The sequence below is a fragment of the Achroia grisella genome, unplaced genomic scaffold (genome assembly GCF_030625045.1).
Source record: "Achroia grisella isolate CSIRO2021 unplaced genomic scaffold, CSIRO_AGI_Agris_v1 utg308, whole genome shotgun sequence".
NCBI classification, from domain to species: Eukaryota; Metazoa; Arthropoda; class Insecta; order Lepidoptera; family Pyralidae; genus Achroia; species Achroia grisella.
Genome location: NW_026712791.1, coordinates 1,131,845 through 1,152,869, shown reverse-complemented (window position 1 = coordinate 1,152,869; position 21,025 = coordinate 1,131,845). Strand labels below are relative to the sequence as shown.

General features: G+C 29.9%; 4 protein-coding genes across 9 annotated transcripts in view; 1 reads left to right on the top strand and 3 right to left on the bottom strand.

Moving 5' to 3' along the window:
* Positions 1-129: 129 nt before the first annotated feature.
* On the bottom strand, positions 130-9,330 carry LOC131843416 (protein ref(2)P-like). Of its 2 annotated transcripts, none has more exons than XM_059192051.1 (8): positions 9,090-9,330; positions 7,385-7,563; positions 5,871-6,044; positions 4,594-4,778; positions 3,595-4,354; positions 2,945-3,091; positions 2,465-2,602; positions 130-872 (listed from the first exon to the last, which is right to left on the bottom strand). In XM_059192051.1, the coding sequence occupies exons 2-8, from the start codon at positions 7,560-7,562 to the stop codon at positions 736-738; spliced, it is 1,719 nt and encodes a 572-aa protein (XP_059048034.1). In that variant the 5' UTR covers position 7,563; positions 9,090-9,330; the 3' UTR covers positions 130-735. The 2 variants fall into 2 exon arrangements, with proteins under 2 accessions (XP_059048034.1, XP_059048033.1); XM_059192050.1 differs by having other exon boundaries at positions 2,465-2,617; positions 9,090-9,328.
* A 943-nt stretch (positions 9,331-10,273) lies between these two features.
* On the bottom strand, positions 10,274-11,978 carry LOC131843450 (uncharacterized). Its single transcript, XM_059192094.1, has 2 exons — positions 11,240-11,978; positions 10,274-10,677 (listed from the first exon to the last, which is right to left on the bottom strand). Exons 1-2 carry the CDS (start codon positions 11,976-11,978, stop codon positions 10,370-10,372), a joined length of 1,047 nt encoding a protein of 348 aa, XP_059048077.1. The 3' UTR covers positions 10,274-10,369.
* A 3-nt stretch (positions 11,979-11,981) lies between these two features.
* On the bottom strand, positions 11,982-13,390 carry LOC131843451 (biogenesis of lysosome-related organelles complex 1 subunit 5). Of its 2 annotated transcripts, none has more exons than XM_059192095.1 (4): positions 13,351-13,390; positions 13,019-13,101; positions 12,615-12,800; positions 11,982-12,158 (listed from the first exon to the last, which is right to left on the bottom strand). In XM_059192095.1, exons 1-4 carry the CDS (start codon positions 13,367-13,369, stop codon positions 11,982-11,984), a joined length of 465 nt encoding a protein of 154 aa, XP_059048078.1. In that variant the 5' UTR covers positions 13,370-13,390. The 2 variants fall into 2 exon arrangements, with proteins under 2 accessions (XP_059048078.1, XP_059048079.1); XM_059192096.1 differs by lacking the exon at positions 13,351-13,390 and adding an exon at positions 13,228-13,344.
* A 42-nt stretch (positions 13,391-13,432) lies between these two features.
* LOC131843461 (arfGAP with SH3 domain, ANK repeat and PH domain-containing protein) overlaps positions 13,433-21,025 on the top strand; it is a 53,430-nt gene continuing 45,837 nt past the window's right edge. For 3 of the 4 annotated variants that reach the window (XM_059192110.1, XM_059192108.1, XM_059192111.1), the window contains exon 1: positions 13,866-14,167. In XM_059192110.1, coding sequence (XP_059048093.1) covers positions 14,042-14,167 — 126 coding nt within the window. In that variant the 5' untranslated portion in view covers positions 13,866-14,041. Of the gene's footprint in view, positions 13,493-13,865; positions 14,168-21,025 lie in introns of those variants that run through there. The other variant, XM_059192109.1, reaches the window with a different exon arrangement.

Here is a 21,025-nt window from a genome sequence, read left to right as displayed (position 1 = left end):
AGATAAGACTTTATTAAAAAGGCATTATTGTAAAATTATGTTTATGCAACAGGAAGAGTTTATTGGCTATTTAACTTAAATATATGAAACTAAATTATATATATGAAACTTAAATATACGAACTATATTTCATAAAAGATATAACGATAAATTTATCCTGAAATTTAAGAACAATGTCCACGAAGGAATTCAAAAAGAAATTTAATTTGTTGCTTGGATTTAGGTCATTATACTCTTTCTGTTATATCTATATATGTTTAATTTTATAGGCCGTTATTTATATGATAGCAAAAATATGAGCATATATTTTAAAATTATGTAAGAGTGCATTATTCTTATTTATTATCATAAACAAAACAATTACGTTCAATTCCTGATTACTAACAATCATTATTTACAAACGTAATTTTTCTGACTAACGTTCGGTCACTAATCACCACTGACAATAACAAACTAAAACACGAAATAAAAGCATATTCTGCACAGAAAATAAATGCATATCTTTCATATTAATTTCAGTACTGCATTGTGAGGTTGGGTGGTTTTCAATTATTTGGACATGGAACACTTTGTTAACAATTTGTACTGTCAGATCTACCTACACACGGTACCCTCTAGACGCCATCACAAAGTGGAAAGAGATTTACATTAAAATTAACATTGTTATTGTGGTAATAATAAACTAATGTAGTATACAATCTTAAACTACTGCCATCTTTAGCAAGTATATAACATTTACTTCGGATTAGGTGTCATCAGGTCCAAAACAGCAGGTATGTTGCCATCCTTGCTTTCAATGAGTTGAATCAGCCAAGCCTCAGCTGGGAAACCCATACCAACCATGCATGCAATTGCTGCTTCAATATGAGGTACTGGAAATAATTAAAATTATAATAAGAATAAGAACTACAACTACAGCGTGGGCACGTCACCGCTGTTTCACCTATATCAGCAAACAAGTAGCTTGCTTTGTAAAATAAGTCTTGTTTGAAGAGTAGTAAGATAAGAGTGAATTTATAGGGTATGATGTATGACGTCCTAGTCCTGCAGAATGGTAACGCACGAGTAGTATCGTAATGTCATGTTAATAAACGATGGTAGACAGAAAAAAATCTTAATACATAACATTTTTATCGCAACAGGAATGTACTTTACTTATAACATGAATAATAGCATCTCAGTGTGAACTGGAGGCAAGAATATTATAAATAGTCATTGTTGATTCATGGAGTATAAATATAAGGTTAACACCACCCTATGCATCACCAGGATATTTAAAAAGGTTACCAGAGGGACAAAGCATAAGTACAATGTACATTGGTACAAGAAAAACAAAATTCAAAATATTATTGCTACAAAAAGCCCATTGGTAAAAACAGTCTACATCTTTTTTAATAAGACTCACTACACTACTACAGCAACAGAACATTAATAACATTGCCAGGGAGGTGCTAGTTAACCCATTACTAATGATCTGGCTCTCAGGCCGCGATCACTAGACCTCGTCGCCAGAAATTTCAGTACATTTTATATAGATAGGTGGATAAACGCTTTATCGATAATTTTTTCATTCATGAATTTCAGGTATGGTTGCTCTGAAAACCATTGTGGTTAATTCCCAGTGTTTTCACCACGTTAAATTTAATAGCCAGACTCCTCATATCTCATCTAGCCCCGCCAGCATTTAGGCAGTAATACAGTAACACAGGTTGCAACATTCCATTATAATATCCATTAAAACAATAACAATTGCCATGATAAAGATGTGTCTACTTTTGAATTTGTTATAATACTCTTTTCAATGTAAAACAAAAGTATCGATGTAGTTTGTGGATTCATAATATGTTTTAGAATAATAATAATACTAAACGGCATCTTTAGTAGAAAGAAATGATAAAAAAATAAAAACGATAAAAATATGATTTGATAATGTTGTATCAATTTCGTCATGTCTACATATCTTGGTTGTTATTGACTGGTATCTGTATTTATTATTTTTATTTAAAAACGGTGTTCTTTAGTTTTGTATTTGTATATGCAATAATAATAATTATTATTTCAATATCTCTATTTCTTTTTTGTAACTTTCGTGTTTAATATACATTTTTATTCTTAACACGAATAATTTTATGGCACTAGCTGGTTAATAATATAAATATAATCACATAGTATAAAATAAATTCACTGTCACTGTCTGTACCTATGTATGCTTAAGTCTTTAAAACTACGCAACAGATTTTGAAGCGTTTTGTTTTATAGATAGTGATTCTAGAAGAACGTATATATGATACATGTACACCCGTGCGAAGCCGGGGCGAGTAGCTAGTAATGTATAATTCTTTACAGTAAAACGAACACGTATCTATTTCGTTCTACAATATGATATAAAACTAGCAAAATCATTTTATTTAGTATCAATTTTCTGTTTAGTTTACATTTAAAATTTAAGAGACAAGGGACTTACTAGGGTGGCGCTGTCGAGGTTTCGGTGCCGGGGTTTGAGCTGGCTTTGCTGGAGCAGGCTGTGCTGCGGTTGATGTGGCAGCCGCTTTTGCCTGTGGTTCAATTGGAGCCGAAGGTTGCGCAACATTGACTTCTGCCTCTTTGGGATTCAACACTAGATATTAAAAAAAATGAAACGACATGACAAATGATGACAGTGAAATTCATAACAATTGGTACATATGTATATTTACATAAATCCACAAATGAGATTATAGCAAATGGTATGAATACAAATATATGTATTGACAGGCTCGATGATGGAGTGTTACTTCTGGTAGCATCTGCATCACACTTTATATACTGCTATAATATAAAGTGCGAATTCTATAAAACAAGTTGAGATTGTTTTCTCACAATGTAATTAATGGTATGACAGTGCATAAAATGTAAACATACAAACAAATCCTAATACACATATACTTTTTAATGATTGACATACCAGCAGTTGCAGAGTTCAATGGTGGGTACAGATTTGTACCATCGGTGATCTTAACATGTTGCTGGAACTCTGCAGGCAAGTTGAACCCAATCGGAGCCGCCACATTTACAGTAGGTTCAAGTGGAGCATTCACTTCATCCAATAAATCTATAATTAATACACATATATATAATATTAATTATACATATATATTATAAAATTGCGACTTTGTCCGCTTTTTTGTAAGATAATATATTCATTGTTGTCACAACCAATATTAATATTAAACTTTATTAAAATTCATTCCGCTGTTTTGCCATGAGTAAATACAGTAATTAGGAGAGAACTCATCCTTCAGGGTTTGTAGTCAGACACATAGTTAACTCTCGGCGTCGTGGTTGTTGCAACAATTGACAGGACCACGTTTCGCGAAGTATATTTTAAAAAACTTGGCTGGGGTGATAAAAATATAAATTTATTTATTTAGTTATCGGCATTTCCATTTCCAGTGCGTCCATAATAAATATAAATAGACAAACAAAATTCTTTGATGACGCTCAGTTTCGAAGACAATGGGTCGATATTTATATTTGATAATGCCTCTGATTACCCCAAACGAACTAATAACTACCTTATCTGTGAATACCGTATGGTACATTCAATAGTATTACCTTTTTCTTTATTAATAACAGTCCAGCCATCAGCCTTATCTGGGGAAGCATCTCTATTAGGCTCTTCAGTAGTTGCAGATGTAGTTGGTTGGTTGGCAGAGGTTGGTACATTAGAACCGTTAACTTTATCTGCCTCTGGTCCCTTATCGTCGGATCTTGCTTCCATCTCAACATCATTGGAATTTGTCGCAGGTTGTGGATTCGTTAGAAAATCAACCAAATTTAATTGTCCACTCATATACATTTGAATGAGTTTAGATATGTCCTGAGGGTTGAAGTTTTCCGGCATGAAAGGACACTGCGGTGGTACAAAGGCTTGTGTATTTTCCGAACCACTTGCCTCTGGCTGTTTGGGAGACTCAGAACTTTCGTTAGCCGTTTTGGGCTGTTCTTGTTTTTCTGGTTGCGCCTGAGAACTTGTCTGGGAAGATTTCTGGGCTGAAGTATTATTATCACCCAGTAAGTCAACGTCGCCAGCCAGATTTGCGAACTCATTCATGTAGGTTGCGAAGGTTTCCAACCAACTCGAACGTGGACGGCGATAATGGCGATCACCACGACGATGATAATCACCTTGGCGGTGACTGTCGCCTTGCTCTTGTTGCTGATTGCGATCATCGTTATTACGTTCATCTCTGCGTTTCTTATCGTCACTCTTATCATGTCTGTGCTTCTTGCGAACACATTCTTCGGCACCTGGACCCACCACAGACTTCAAGAAGTGGCGAGATCTCTTAATTGCTGCTTTAATAAGTGTACGCTAAAATAAAATTGTTTTTTTATAATTCTTGGATAAAATTTAGTAGTTATTAAAATATTAGACAACAATTATTTAATATATGAATATACCTAGAATAAGTAAATTAAAATTAAACTGTGCCAGAACATATCTGTGTATAAATACCTAAATACAAAAATTTTTGCAAGATTTTAAACAAAAGGAATCTAATAAAAAAATATTTAAACAACAAATAAATTAAATTTTATATTAAGACATACCGGCAAAGTAGGCATGGGAACACGCAACATGCAGTGTTCGCGGTGCAGGCCCGATCCTTCGCAGCGCGAACAGAGATCGTAATCATCGCAAGAAATACACTTGTAGCGGAAACCAATAACAGGCCCATCACATCCGTCACAAGTTACGCCATAATGCTGACCTTCATTGCTAGTCCCGGCTGGCGCTAAAAAATATGTCAAAAATGGTTGTGGTTATCTATATATTGGTCCTTTATTGCTCAAGTAGCTGAACTTGCGACGTACTTTGTTTGTGATATTTGGCGTATTTTTGTGTCATTAAACATATTGAAATAAGGCAAACACAACATTTTAAGTGAAACTTATCAAAATACATTACTGAAAACCGTGCCCAAATCAGTTAAAGCGCTTCTAAGATTAACGTGCACAACAGACAAGCCTATAAAAATTCTAACAATTATTGTTTTAGTTTCATTAGGGTGATGAAGTCCCCCAATAATAGTTTTTGTTATATATGTTTCATGTATAGACAGAAATCAGTTTATATTTTTATTATACTAAAAAAAACACCAAGCCCACCAAACTGCTAGCAAAGTCTACACTCTCAGATACACATCCACACCGTCCCTCTGCATACCACCGTAAAGAATTCCTGACGGATAATTCTGGAAGATCTTTTCAGTATATCTCCATTGCATTATAATACTATGAGCGTATTACCGTACAGTGAACTTACGAAATGTATATTATAATGTTGATCTTAGATACTAAATAACAACAGTAAAATTTAAAGAGAGGTGACACAGTTCATACAATATTTTGTATACAATATTTTGTTAGTCTCACTGGCCTTAATTAATTGAAAGTATTGCTGATACGATTATCTTGAGTATCTATGGAACCGTGTTCTATATCTACTACCATTGTCATTCTTATAAATAATATTTGCATAGGTGCTTAAGTATCTGTTACTTTGTTGAAAAACGGTTCCATGAACTCATGCTTTAAATTAGCTGTAGATAAACATATATTACAGCTGTATATATAATGTAAGTAGACTGTTGTAGACCATTTTTCATATATTTTTTATGGAAAATATTAACTTGAATTTTGCAAATTCAATTAATAATGCAATCCAATTATAAACTCATTTCCAATTAAAAATTTATCCATATACATAGATATAATTTGAACTTTCGTAAAGTCATGATTTTTAAATCTGCCAACGTCTTTGGTACCTTTATTAGAAAAAAATAATAAAATAGTATCTAGTAATAGTCATAAAAATATGTACTTACCATTTCCAGTGTCAGGTACAGCCGAAATGACAATCTCACATTCATCATCATCATCCCTGACATCATCTTTACAGTAAACATACAGTTTTATTGGTTGATGACTCTCAAACATAGATGTTAGAGCAGCCATCATCTCTTCATCAGAAGAGATGGTGATATCGTCATCCTCTTCATCTGATGAAAAAATATAAATGATTAAGTACAATGCATTTCATAAATAATATTAAATTTACTATGGTATTCCAAATAATAATAATAATAATCTCAGGACAATTCACACAGCACCATCTAGACCCAAGTTGAGCTAGCTAAAGCTTGAGCTTTATGGGCACTAGATAACTGATACAAATACATAGATTTTTTTTTCGTAAATACATATGTCACACATATTATAGGAGGAATCAAACCCGAAATATATATTTAATAATTAATTTATTGTAAAAAAAATTTAAGGAGCATTATTATGCTTCATTTCATTAAGGAATAAAAAAGAATTAAAGTCCATAATTTGATTTAATATTCTTGAAGTGGAGTCGATGGGACAAAATATTTTGATGATCATGTAAATTCAATATTGCTTACAAGATTTTATTATTCTAAATTCTACATTCATATACATATCTAATAGTAAGCCAATTCTATAATGTACAATAATAAACATTGCTAAGATAACATTATATTTATCCATATTACTATGGAAATTAAATAATATTAAGTGGCTGTATTGCATAGCATTTGGATGACTAAACCTCTGTAAATTTATCAAACTATCAGATTCTCATCAGAAATACGACTTAAAATCATATTGCATTAGGGTAAAAATTCATTATAAATGTCTGCCTCTAGAACACGTCGCACATTTTCGTCAGTACAATTTGACAGTTTTAATTATATAGTTTGTATATAATTATTAATGATTGGCAGTTGATTGAAATTAAATAATTAGTAGACTTGTTTAAATTTGTATAAAATAGGAATTATTAGTAACAGTCATACTTACATTAAACTAAAAATTATATTAATATGTTTAAGAGAAGCATAAAAATGGAGCTTTTTATCACAGTTTATTACCTGTGTATCTATAAAATATACTCAGTCAGTACAATCAATATTAAAGTAATTACACATTTCTTTTATTTTATCTTTACAAAATTACACAATAACTAGACTTTTGAGAATGTTATAAGGCAAAATCAGTACTCAGTTTGAGTCACTGATGAAACTGAAACAGCCTATTATCAATCTATAAATAGAATAGAATAGTAATAGAAATAGTGTATGTGTATATGTAGTGTATACATGCTGATTTCTTCTGAACCATGCTACAGATTTTAATATAGCTTCACTATAATTTTGAGAATTTTTTGTGGAAGATTTTAGATGTATAATACAAGCGTATAGTTACGTACATGGTTGTATTGTATTTAGCAGCCTCTGTTAAATACAATACAACTATGCTATACTAAAATGGGTCACTAGTATCATAAATTAATGTTCAAACATTGTATTTTTACCTTTCCAAGCCACAGTGTAACTCTTCGTCCTAAGTCCAGTGAATACATCCTGAAGTTTAGCATTCAAATAATGAAAATTGGTGATGACACTCCTCTCAATACCAAACCTTCTTACTTCAGGCCTTGTATCACCTTCTTTCCAGAAGGTGTAAACTTTGTATTGTACTTGGTCATCCATTCTGTAATGATTTGCAATTTTTTTGTGATATTAGTAGATAAGTGAGAAAAGATGAAACATGATGGCTAATTTTTTATTTCATTCATTCATATTGGTTTTATTACATTGCTATTTAATTTTACAATCGCTGATATGTGCTTTAGCAGTAGAACTGGAAACATTTTCCGTTATTTTATGTCCTTGAGTTGACTAACAAGTTTCTATATGCATTAGCATTAAACATCGCCTGTACACATGAATAGCACAGATATCACGGAATACCATGATATTTTCAGTCTACCCCTGGTAAATATACATACATATTGAGTAAGATGGTGATGATTAAGATGTATTGAATGACTGAGATGAAAGTTACCTACATCCTTCTCCATACCTTGAACTAGATGTATGACAATATTAATAAAAAAGGGTGATAGTGAAAAACAAAGTAACTAACATTTTTACAATATTAATAAGTATTTAAACTGATATGATGATGCAACTTTCAAACATCTAGATCACTTATTGTCATTGTATGGATTTTTTGTTGACCAGGGATTTTAAACAGAAACATGCTACAGAAATATACAAATATATAAAATAATAATATAATACTATATTATTATTTTATAATGTATGGAAGAAAAACTTTAGACATGTATCGAAGTAAAACATTCTAAACAAAATAATTCACTATTGAAATATATAATTCAAATACAAAGATGAGTTAATTTGTCAAAGATCAGCAATGTTTAGATATGAAAAGATGCTTAAACTTGACATGGATCAACAAAGCGTTAATACAGCTTATTCAAATGTACTTGTAAGTAAGTACAATTATTGAAATACAGCATAAAAATAATGAAATTTTTAATTATCGTAATTCTTACATATATAGACATAAAATAAAAATTCAATTGAATTCAAAATATAGCTTATTCACAACTTATTTTTGCAGGCCATTATTATTATACCATATTTAATTATTCTTTTTGCAATCAAAGTTTACTATTTACTTACTGATTTTTATTCCACATATTAAGTAATTATATATACTGACGTCTATATTTGTCGATTTATTATTTATTTATTTATTACTTAAAATTATAAAACTAATTACTTTATAAATAGAACCAGTGATGCATGTCCTACTTAACAATAACTTGTTATGAACTTAATCATTAACCCCAGATAAAATAAGTAAATACAATGTATATTACTACATTATTATTAAACTGTATATTAGGCGACTAGAATTACGTTTCCCAAACTAAGAATGTATGAATGTATGTATGTATATTCTATGAATTCATAACTTCTTACAGGTAATTAGTAAATAGGCAAGAAAAAATACTAATAAACATATGTATAACGCAATTTTACAGTATTACGCGCTTTTAGGTCAATACCAATTCATTTAAATATTATATCGCAAAATTTCATCATGCACGAAAAAAATATTATTCCCACATAATCTAGCTAGCTGTACAAAAAAAATAATCTCAGTACTACACAACTACGCATTAAAATCACTGTTTATAAACTTACTTGAAGTCAGCAATCGTCACTTCTATTCCAGCACACAAAAACAACTAATCTTAGATATAAGGCGAACTGATGAATACTGTTGGTACAGCGTTGTATTAGTTACTACTTGATAATAAACGTTGTAGCACATTAATATAGTCGAATAATGTAATGAATCACCAAGTGGAACATTGGAGAATGAATGTTGTATATATTGTGCAATAAATTATTAAAAAGAATTATAAGCAAAATTTGAAAGCTGATGTTCACGATTGAGGTTGACTGACTTGTCCTTGATACAGTGTTATGTCAGTCAAACTGACATACAAGTGTGGCGAATCTACGGATAGCGCGTGGCAACACCGTTGTCTAGCGACACATGTTTTCCAAGGCCGTAAAATACTTAATAAAAAAAATAGCGACACATGAGGGAGAAAATAATACTGTCATAGCGGACCGAATCTCTTCTTTTCTTATATAATATCCATTTATATTATTATTATCATTCACTACTGTAAATAACATAACAATACACATATATATAAAAGCCACCACTAGTCTCATTCTATCATCGCTTTTCCTGCTGCTGACTATACTAGACGAACGCTGGATATATAAGTAATAGCGGTAACAATTTACCAGCTAAACTAGAGTGAATAAAAATAAATATAGGAAGAGAAATAATGCAGAATCCGGATTAAATTATTTCCTCAACCCAGCAACAATAGAAACCGTACATTTATCTCATTTCGAATAAACTAGTGTAGAAGAGATCTCATATGCAAATATATATTTTACTTTTCAAAGGTTACTAATTTCGATAATACAAATGATTAGGTACTTCATAAAAAAATACTTTAGTTCTTTTGTAAACATGTCAAACTTGTCAAACTTCCACCTACGCTAAAGACAGGCTACTTTGAATTAGAACTCGAGATTTTACATATATAACTTTATATAGGTACAACTAATATATAAATGTTTACAGAATGTATGACATAAATGAAGTTTGTGCAATTCGCTTCCTTCATCTATTGGCGACTGCGAATGCGACGTCACTGTTTAATGACGTCAGTCTATTGGGTTTCTATTGTTTTATTATAATAGCAATCGCTATCATGGCCTTTATGGAGTGTAATACTTAGATCGATTGACCTTTCGTGTTGTTTTTAAGGTACGACTTAAACATTATGAAAAGAAATATATAAATAATTCACCATTTATTACAACATATCCAATACACTATTCGACAATAATAGGGTATAACATTAGAAACAAAAACAGTACACTAAATAAATATATTAGTCCTTATGTTCTTTGTCATGTAAACTTATTTTATGTCCGTGACATGTAGGTTCATTGACAAATTTGGTTGGTCCACCTAATTGTATAGTTTCTGGTACATTCAATTCCTCATTTAACTTTTTAGCCAGGAAGTATATTTCAGCAAGTGCAATAATTAGTGAACACATTATGCCCAGAAGTAACTTGAACCCAAATTCTAAAGGCCCAACCATCCACTCTATTCCTTTGAATCCAAACAAAAATCCAGCAAATATCGAGAGGATAAATTGACCAATTGCAATTAGGTGACGGTTTATTTGTTTCACTGTAAAAAAATCAAGTCATTGAAATTGAGTCATTACTAATATTATTTATTCATTATTATAATTTTACTGGTCACAATACCTACCCTGGTATTATGACTAATACAATTATCAATTTAGATTACAATAGTATATATTTAGGTATTGCTCCATAATTTGAATACTGCATAATAATTGATTTAGAAAGAAGTTACATATGTCAATATCTACTGCATTTACCAAAACACATTTTTTTGGTACAATTAACAAAAAAATAAGACATTGATAATAAACTGTTATATCCTCCTGCTCTTTATAGATTCTAAACATTTTGAATTCAGAACTGATTTCAGAACATGACAAACTCTATGTACTATTTTCTGAGATAATTTATATATTTATTCACATCAAAGTAAACCCTGAGGCACTGGTTTTAGGCTATCATATTGTGTGATAGACACAGTCAATACCTGTGTAATGTGTTAATTTGAGACTTGCAGGTTCTGAGATTAAATATGCAACCAATGATAGAAAAACGAGTATGTATAAATTATACATATATATATTAAACTATTTTCTACTTACACTGATAAGATATACTGTCTTCAGGAAATCTCATTCTGACATTATCAACACCTTTAGTCATTTTTCTGTATTCTCTAGCTTCTTGCTGTGCCCTTAATTTTACACATCTTTCTTCCAATACAGGATTCCTTTTTATTACCACATTCTCTGGTAATTCAATATCTGCACCCTCTAAAAGTACATGTAAGTAGGGTACATCTTTTTCACCACTATTTCTCCCTTTCTGAAGATAAGAATATAACCAATCTATATCTGAGTTAGAAAGATATAAACTCTCTTCCATTCGCTCAGATTTTTCTCCCTTTTTCTTTGGTTCAATTTCAAGAGAGTTTTTATTTTCTGTGTCTATAGTAACTATATTTTTACTTTTAGCTACTTTCTTGTTCAAATCTTTATTTTCCACATCTGAACTATTTAAATTCTTATCTTCTGTAATTTCAACATCATTTTTAGTAACAACTTTATTCAGATTTTGACTTGAATCAGAGTCAGTTTCTATAGTTTTCAAATTTTCTTTTATTCCCTTTATGATTTCAAGGTCCTTGTCATTTAAAGTAAAATCTACTGGTTTTCGGTCTAATCCGCTATTATTTGTATATGTGAATTCTTCACCTTTCACCAATTTTGCTATATTCACAGGAGTATTGTTTGAAATAGGTATGGTTTTTAAAAAGTCAAACAATTTCTTTGATGGGTAGATTTTTAGCTTTGTATCCACTAGAGATCCCTTGAGGTCCATAGTTTATTTATTTGCTATATTCAACTTATGGTTTAGATCAGTATACAAGTCTCTTAGCTCTTCTTCTTTCTCTTCAAAAGTATTATCAATTCGTTTGCATTTAAAGTTCATATCATCAATGAACTCATCCCATTCCTTTTGGCGTTTCTGGTGATTTTCAATTCGTTTTTGCTCACTTTCCTAAAAATCATATAATCACATATACATGCATATTTTAAACAAAAGATATAGTTAACACTACCTTTTTCTGAGACATAGACTTTGTTTCTATCTTGATGCTATAGAATTTTGACAATTCTAGATACACATTTATTCTACATTCACAATTAGGTGAGAATATCTAAGATATCTTTACATACAAATTACATGAAAATCAATGCTTCATGTAATTTGATAGCTGTATGTATTCCCAAATCAAATGATTTGTGTATACATATGCAACCAAAAAAACCTGATTTTTTTTTACTCAAACAGAGATAGAGATATTTATTATCTTCTCAGTCCTCCATTGTGAGCTATTCCAGTAGCATCCTAGTACAAAAACAAAATGATAAAAAATAATAGTGTATGCTACACTACAGTTTAGCATGCAACATTCTTATTTTATTAACAACCTTTTTATTTTATTATTGTTACCTTTTTAATGTGAAGATAATCTTTCTCAACTTCTTCACACAGTTGTAGTGCTTGTTCTAATTTTTCATTTAAAATAGGCAATGATGTTCCATTTCTTTTTAACTTATCTACTTGACTGTCTTTGATATCTGTTAACTTTTCGAGGATTGAGAACAAGTTCTCAACTTCACGGTCTCCTCTTTTTTCCTGTGAAATGTTTCTTATGTTACCAAAATTTAATTATCATAATATTTGCTTTTTTTTTATTCATGCATGCATTTATTGTATTACACATTTATTACTATTAGTATGTGACTAAAAGTAAGTCTTACTTATTATAATTGGAATAAATAGAAAAATAGAGAAAAGAAACAAGGCAAAATATAAAAAAATAAAGCAAGCATATATAAATATGTCATATTTACCTCAAATTCCTTCACCATAAATTTTATTTCTCCATTCAAAAACGGTCGATGGTCGAATAATCTTGACCAAATACCTCCGATTCCTTGAAAAGAAAAGAATATATATTTGTAAAAATTTAATTGTAGATAGTCAATCTATATTGTAGATGTAGTATGACATTACGAATTGCGAAGAAAAATAATTAAGAACATTGCGTATTTTGATATACCATTAAATTCAAAACATGTAATGATAACTATTTATTATTTGATGGATATCCAGCATTGTTAATTGAAAATAATAAATACAAAACATATAAAATAATGAAATATAGCAATGATTACGAAAGTACCTCGTGACAATTCCGTCATGATTTGATACCAGTGTGACCACATTCAAAATTTCTATTGTGCACAGATTTAGTGTTGTAGAGTACTTAATAGTAGTGATATTGTGAATCTTTCAAGTACGCTGATAATTTATATTAAGTTATGGTAAATTACTTTAAAAATATAAAAAAAATATTTTTAACTTATTAACTACACTATCACATAATTATATAAAGCATAGCGTTCTAGATGATTGTTTTTAGTCACTAGTTACTTTAGACCCTATATTTACATATGAATAGTTTATACTCACTACATAAAATATCTATCACATGTAGAAATGTTGTATGTATATGATTTCTAATTTACAATACACATATAGGAATGTATTTTTATTTTACTGAAATAGAAATTGGAAACTGTCAATGTCATTTCAGCATTCATTCTTTCATGTATGTACAGTGCATAGAAAACATCGTTCGTTCAATCAATTTATTTAATTTCATACAGTTTAGTAACGTCATTCACCTCGAGTGAAATGGCTGTTTGTAGATTGTTAAAATAAATGCTATATTGTTTTTATTTGCGCAGAATTGTTTTGTACGTGAAAATGTGTTTTATTACTATTTTATCGTTCATTTACAGTATTGAGTGATATAAATAACCAATGACAAAATAGTTTAGAGTGTACAATTTTGAGTGATTGTGATCACAATGCCGGGTCTTATTGGTATTGGCGAATTTATTGAGGAAACTCGAGACGACTACAGTTCACCGACAACTTCTACATTCGTGTCGCGTATGCCACAATGCCGGCAGACCATCAGCGCTTTGGAAGAGGTAATTATAGCCAACCATAAAATTTAATAATGGGCAAATTCTAATTTAATTCAGTTTTATTAGAAGCGAAAGAAAAAGTAAAATACTAGAACGATAACTCAAGTTCGTAATAGACAGTGTACACGATATTTGATAAATGATGTAAACAGAAAACAATAAATTGATATGAAAAAAGTAAGTTTTAAATTATGGTTTAGAATTTATACATAATCTAATGCCATTCTTTCATCAATATATAAAATTACTCTTAAAAAATAACAAATAATAACAATGTCTTAATAATACATAAGATAACTTGCCTTATATTTTATTATAACATTGTTTCTCAAATTAATTAAATAGTCGTGCAGTAAGAACAAAAATCGGTTAGGTGATATTGATGTAGGTATTATTTTCTATAGCCCACAGACAAATTGTATTAATCAATAAATATTATATTTACAAACAAAACTGGTTCCAGATAGAATCCATTGACAATTATGGAAAAAAATTGACAATATTTATTATTTATTTCCTCTGCATAACAGGAATAGGAATTCAATAATAAAAATGTTTCATTAGGTTTTATATCTTTTTTTGGTATTGTCATAACATACAATTTTTGAATTGGTTGGTGGATAACTTGATGAGGCTCTATAACTAGTAATAAAGTTTTGTAAGACATCAACATTGTTTTGACATGTATTACAATTTTCACTAGCAATAACTATTTATTTTGTTTTTGGTTCACTCTTTTGGCTGGCAATATAATTATTATCACTTCTCTATGAATGCTTAGATTAATCTTATATGTTATTAAAGAACATTTTTGTGGTTGAGTGCAATTAGCACAATGTGAATAAATGTATATATTATATGTCATGGGTACCTATGAAATTTTCCACTAAAGCTCTCTCTGTCTCTGCTGAAAACAATTTTGTTATGTTATTGCAATAGTAAACATGCTTACGGTTCATTTTGTGAAAATTGTTAAACCATCATTTATGTGTATAAACAGCAAAAGAGACATCAGAATCTTACATACATTGTGACATGGGTGACAATAGTGGTTTACATATAATATAATTTCATTAGCACTCAGATGATATATTAATTAAAATAATAATAATACAAAATCTATATTACAATACAAAAAGAAAGACATTACATATAAGTAGTTATTAACTTATTAGTTATCCATTATATATTTTATGCCTCATGCATTCAGTTTATGTTAATGTTAAACATATTTTTTTGTTTTTGTACTATTTTTTTTATATGATATTATTTTTTCTCTATTGGCTGTACTTATTATGGGGTGCCGCATAGAGAGTAATGACCCCATTACTAGTAATGTACTATGTTGAGTTGACCTCCACAAATTTTCCTTGGAAGTCACTATTATAAATTCCTGGCAAATTTGCCACTATGTGGTAATTGACCTCACCTCATACTCATTTTATCACTGGTGCCCTTGTCTCACTATATCTCGTATCATGGTAAACAATTAATGCAGGTAAGTGCACCTAGTAACTGAAATAAATAAATTAAAAAAATAGTGCAGCACATACAACTTTCTAATAGAGTGAATTGAATCCTCACAAATGACTATTCAAAATAAATTTATAATAGTAATAATAAATTGTCATAAACAATGAATAACCATGCGTGTGTGATTAGCATACGCATGTTATTAATTTGGGCATAATTTTGGCCTGAAACGAATTGTGTGGGCGTGTACCGACCTTGGGACTACGCCTCTTGTGCTACACATTTGGAATTTTATAATATGATGTAATGCAAAGAATGCTTACAAAACGAATTATTTCATGACTATTTTAGCATCCTTATTCCTACTGAAATGAATGTGATAGTATTTATATTTGTATGTGTTTGATATTTGGGCAGAATTCGTAAGGAAATAAGCATACAGATAAATCCTCATGCGCTTAGAACCATACACCTATAAGTACATATAAATAAAATTGGAGTGTCTGTTTGTAATATTGAAATAACCGTTTTTACTACATGCATATGAATGTAAAGACTGTACATAAACCAAAATCAATTTTTTTACAATTTTTGTCTGTCTGTCTGTTTGTTTCGGCGAATCTCTGAAATGGCTAGACCGAAAATTGTTTTATTTAGTAAAAATAAAGTTAAATTCCATGCGGACAAAGTCGTGGGAACAGCTAGTAGGTACATAAATTTAATGTAACACCAGTTTAATGAAAAACCACTAATTAAAACCCAATATGCATTCATATAGTTGTATATTTTTGCGTATAAGGCAAGAATAATGTATATTGCAATTTTGTAATTATAAATAAATAATAATAATCATGTACCGGTAGTAACTATTACATGCAAAAGATTAAAAATATATATCTATACTATACTTTGTTGTATTAATTAGTACCTGGACTACCTACAACACAGCACAAACAACTACTTAGTACAGTGAACAAAATTAGTACCTAAACTACCTGATACTCAACACGCAAACAATAAATTGGACCTGACTTATTAGGAATCGATGTCGTAACTTACCTATTTTAGACTTTGTTTGGCTATGTAGATATTTACTAGCTCTAAATTCTCTAATAAGTACTGTTTTGTCCTTCCCTTGCCCGTCTTTATCTTTACGTAGTGTAAAACGAAGTCATCTTATATTTTTATATATCATCTTATCTATTAAATTACACAACGAATGCAGTTTTCAGCAATAGACAAGAGGAATGATTATATGTATAATAGATGCGTGTTATAGTATAGAACAAGCCGCGTATCTCAAAGTTTTGGAATGCATACGTTCGAAGCCAGGCATGTCGCTAGTATATACTAAAATCAAAATCATAGTAAAAATCATGTAATCATATAGGATACTTAGGCACTTATACACACACATATTTTTTTATCACTATCTCTGCCATCTACTTCGGCTAAAGCTTTAGTTGAAAATAACTGGCAAAATTTTAATTTTTTTTATCGTATCATATTGATTTTTAATCTGTCTTTAAACATAATGATTAAAGCTAGCCAGCTCAAATTGTGCACATGTAGCTGTAATTCAATAGAATTGACATAAATAATATTTTATGCCTACTATTGTATGTTGAATGTTTTTGAATGGCTCTATTAATCGGAATATACAATAAATTGTATATGTATACAAAGGAGTTGAGTAGTTGTGACTGTCTTAAACAGCTATTCACAATCAAGTTCCTAATTGTTAATTACGATAATAAATGGTTATCGTTATTAGTGTTCTTATTATTTCATTGCATAAAGTTATTTTTATTATTAAGTAGATGTAATAAAGTGACAAGTCGAACGGTTAAAATTAAAAATAAATAAACTTAAGAAGCTGTTTTAGTATAATTAATCACAATGATTTTTAATGTGAACTAAAGTTCACCTTAAAAATCGGGGGGGGGTCGGAGATTAGTTCCATTACACTAAACTACGATAGACCCTTTTCATAACAATTCTCTCTTCATTAGTTAATATAAATACATTAGTAATAATACATATTGTTAATATAAATACATATTGAAGTTTGTCTGCTGATCAGCGTCTCTACTCTGGACTGGAATCTATCAATTTCAATCCAATCCAGTTTTTACTGTACATTTGAAACGCAATCAAGACTGGAGTTAGTAAATCAGTAGCAATATTAATTAGAAATGAAAGATTTACGAAAGGATCATTGACCATTGATATGTAATTTATACGTTGCTAATGTTAAATTCAAGATTATGGCTAAATGGTTCATTCGACTGTTATTGGATCGGAATTGGTTTACAGAATAGTTTGGTAACTGATTTAAGTAAATATTGCCAGAGAGATAATATTTTAAAAGCTGGCATAGAAATAGATTTCGTGTCAACATTTAAATATCATGGAGCGATATATCCGCTATTCATGTTGTTGTAATTCAATATTTATATTTACCTAAATACACGCATTTGTCAACTAATAGTATTACACATACACATGTCGCTGCAGAAATATTGGTGATGATAATAATAATCTATTAATTTTATTTATAATAAAATGTTAGATAAGGGTAACAATATTTTTATATTTTCTACCACAAGATGAAAAGAACGCAAAAAAGTAGGTTTGAAATTTTCATATCATACCTAACCTAGTTGTTGCCCTATTTGTAAAGTTCGAGCCCCACGTCGTCTTGTAAACGAAGAAGTCGATTTGCCAGTACATTTTATAGCGAACGAGTGTTCGGGGATCAAGTTAAAAACTTTTCCAACTTTATACTTGGTATTGGTAGGTAGCAGGTTTCAACCTTGAATGGCGTTAAATACAGTATACTGCTTTGTTTTTAATATTGGAACATTATTAGACTATATTTTCGTTCTGAATACGCAAATCTATCAATTTGCCAGAAAATATGACTTCGGTTAAATATAAATGAATATATTCACTCTCGAAAACGTCTCATTTTCGTCGCACTTTGTTGAATTAATCTATATATATATATATATATATATATATATATATATATATATATATATATATATATATATAATAATAGGAAGAGTCTGGAGAATATTCAATAGGAAGAAGATACCTAGTAGCTACGATAACCAATCTTGCTGAGAAAAAAAATAGATTAATAGAAAGAGCTCTCTCTAACCAGTTAAGTAATACTTGCTCCTAACATATTGGCATTGGGCCAAATGGAAGCCGTTACAAATTGAATTAACGAATAGTTGGTACTCTATCATTGTCATTGCCCATGTTGAATTCATTTATAATTTATTATTTACTTTTTAATAGTATTGTTTTTATACTTACAGAATAGCGCTTCAGCCTTATTTATTCTATATTACAGTACATATTCAGTATACTGTCTTTTTCTTTACGATAGAGGGAGCTCACTTAATCACTGATCTAATGAGGAATCCTAATCCTGAGGAACCCAGACGTTTCTAATTTGCGCAAAAGGCTTAAAGCCCTAAAGGGATATTAAACTGATACACTTTCATCTACAATACAAACATAATATTTTAATTGAATATTTTTATATTAGGGTAATCACGTTATCATGCAGTCAATATATAAAAGATTCCAATATTATTTTTAGTTTGCTACTTTACTTCTTGATAAATAATATACATACATACACATTACATTACTACCAAATTAAAAGCAATTTTTTTTATTTTTCAATTGTTAAATATTGTATCAGCATGCATCACTATGGACACTATTTGTAATAGTTTAAAAGGTTATTAACCCATGACTCATAATAGTGCTACTGGCTACCGGTATATCATGGGCAGGTATATGGGAGTCAGTTGCAGAGAGGAGCGCGGAGAGTTTCTTCCCTTAAGATCGTCATAATAAACATTTTTTTAGTAACTTGTCGACTGAAATGTAATTAAGTATATATACAAATCATCATCTTATTAACGCTTTAATAAATTACGTTTTTTAACGATTGATAAAATTTCTAGTTAGTTGTTTTGTTTTACGTTACTGTCTTATGCGGCTTTTATAAGTTGTTCTTACATAAATACTTGAGGAAATCGTACATAATAAATTTACAATTAATATATGTATATGCAAATTTAAGTACAAGTACTACAATAATTTATTAAGTCCAGTAATATCTTAAGTTAACTACACAAATGAGCAAAACTTACAGATGTAAAGGTGACTTAAAAAAAAGGAAACGTAATAAATAGGGATATTGTAATTTAAACATAGAAAAAACGGGTAATTATTTTCTTTGTGAATTCAATGTAAGATTACGTTTCATAACACAAATTAAATTGATGTGGACTTACATTATCGATAGAAAATAAATATCGGTTAAGAGACATATCGCATGCCTGAGAGAGCATTTTGATTATTAACCATTTTATTAACTTAGAATTGTAGTGGATAGGAACAATCTCCATCTTTTAAAGCTATGAAAGCAACTTTTTACATACTGTGGATTGACGTCCTCTAAGTTGCCTGCAGTCAATGGACAGTGGAACCAGAATTTAATATTCTGTTTCATAGACTGCAGAGTAACGCATGACGTGATCTCTTATTCGCTTTGTGTAAGAAACAATGGTATGAACGGTAATTAACATCTCAAGTCATATGTATTGTATACATAAATCGTAAACACATTGTGCCTGCACATTATTATAAAAAATATTTGTACCTACTCATTATGTCTGTTTATTTGTGTACGCTAATTTTAAAAGCAGCTTTTAATCAATTTGTATTTGATTTTATTAACATATTGTATACAGCAAGCTTCTCATATCATGTATTAGTTGTTTCCTTCCAATTGGTTCCCAAACAAAAAAGTTAGACCTTATTATTATACCGAATATTAGACGTATGAAGTTATGAGTAGGTTAGTTATTAATATATATTTTTTCACTCCATTAAATGGTTGTGATAATTTATGGTTAATTTTAATGTTGTTATAAATAGATGTAATTGTATATGTCTACTAATTTATTATTATTACCTATCTTGTGTATTGTATATCAGTATTTGGTGTTTCCAAATGACAAGACTAGTGTGACATATTACGTATAAAGTATTGCACATGAAAACAAAAACTTTTAGTTGAAATATAAATGGGCACCTTACCTCTCCGATTTGCTTCACATGATTGATTTTATATTAACCCGCGTCGCTTAATTAGCAGCAATGAAAAATGTTTTGTTCAAAATATTTCGCATATATTATTAGTATTATTTTCAATGGGTTACAGATATACTTGTGTAACATTTCGAAAGGATTTACTTTTGTAGTATTATACTTACATATAGGAAGAAGATAGGAAGGATAGGAAGAAGAATACATGTATTTTAAAAGTATAATATGTAATTTACTCATATAGAATTC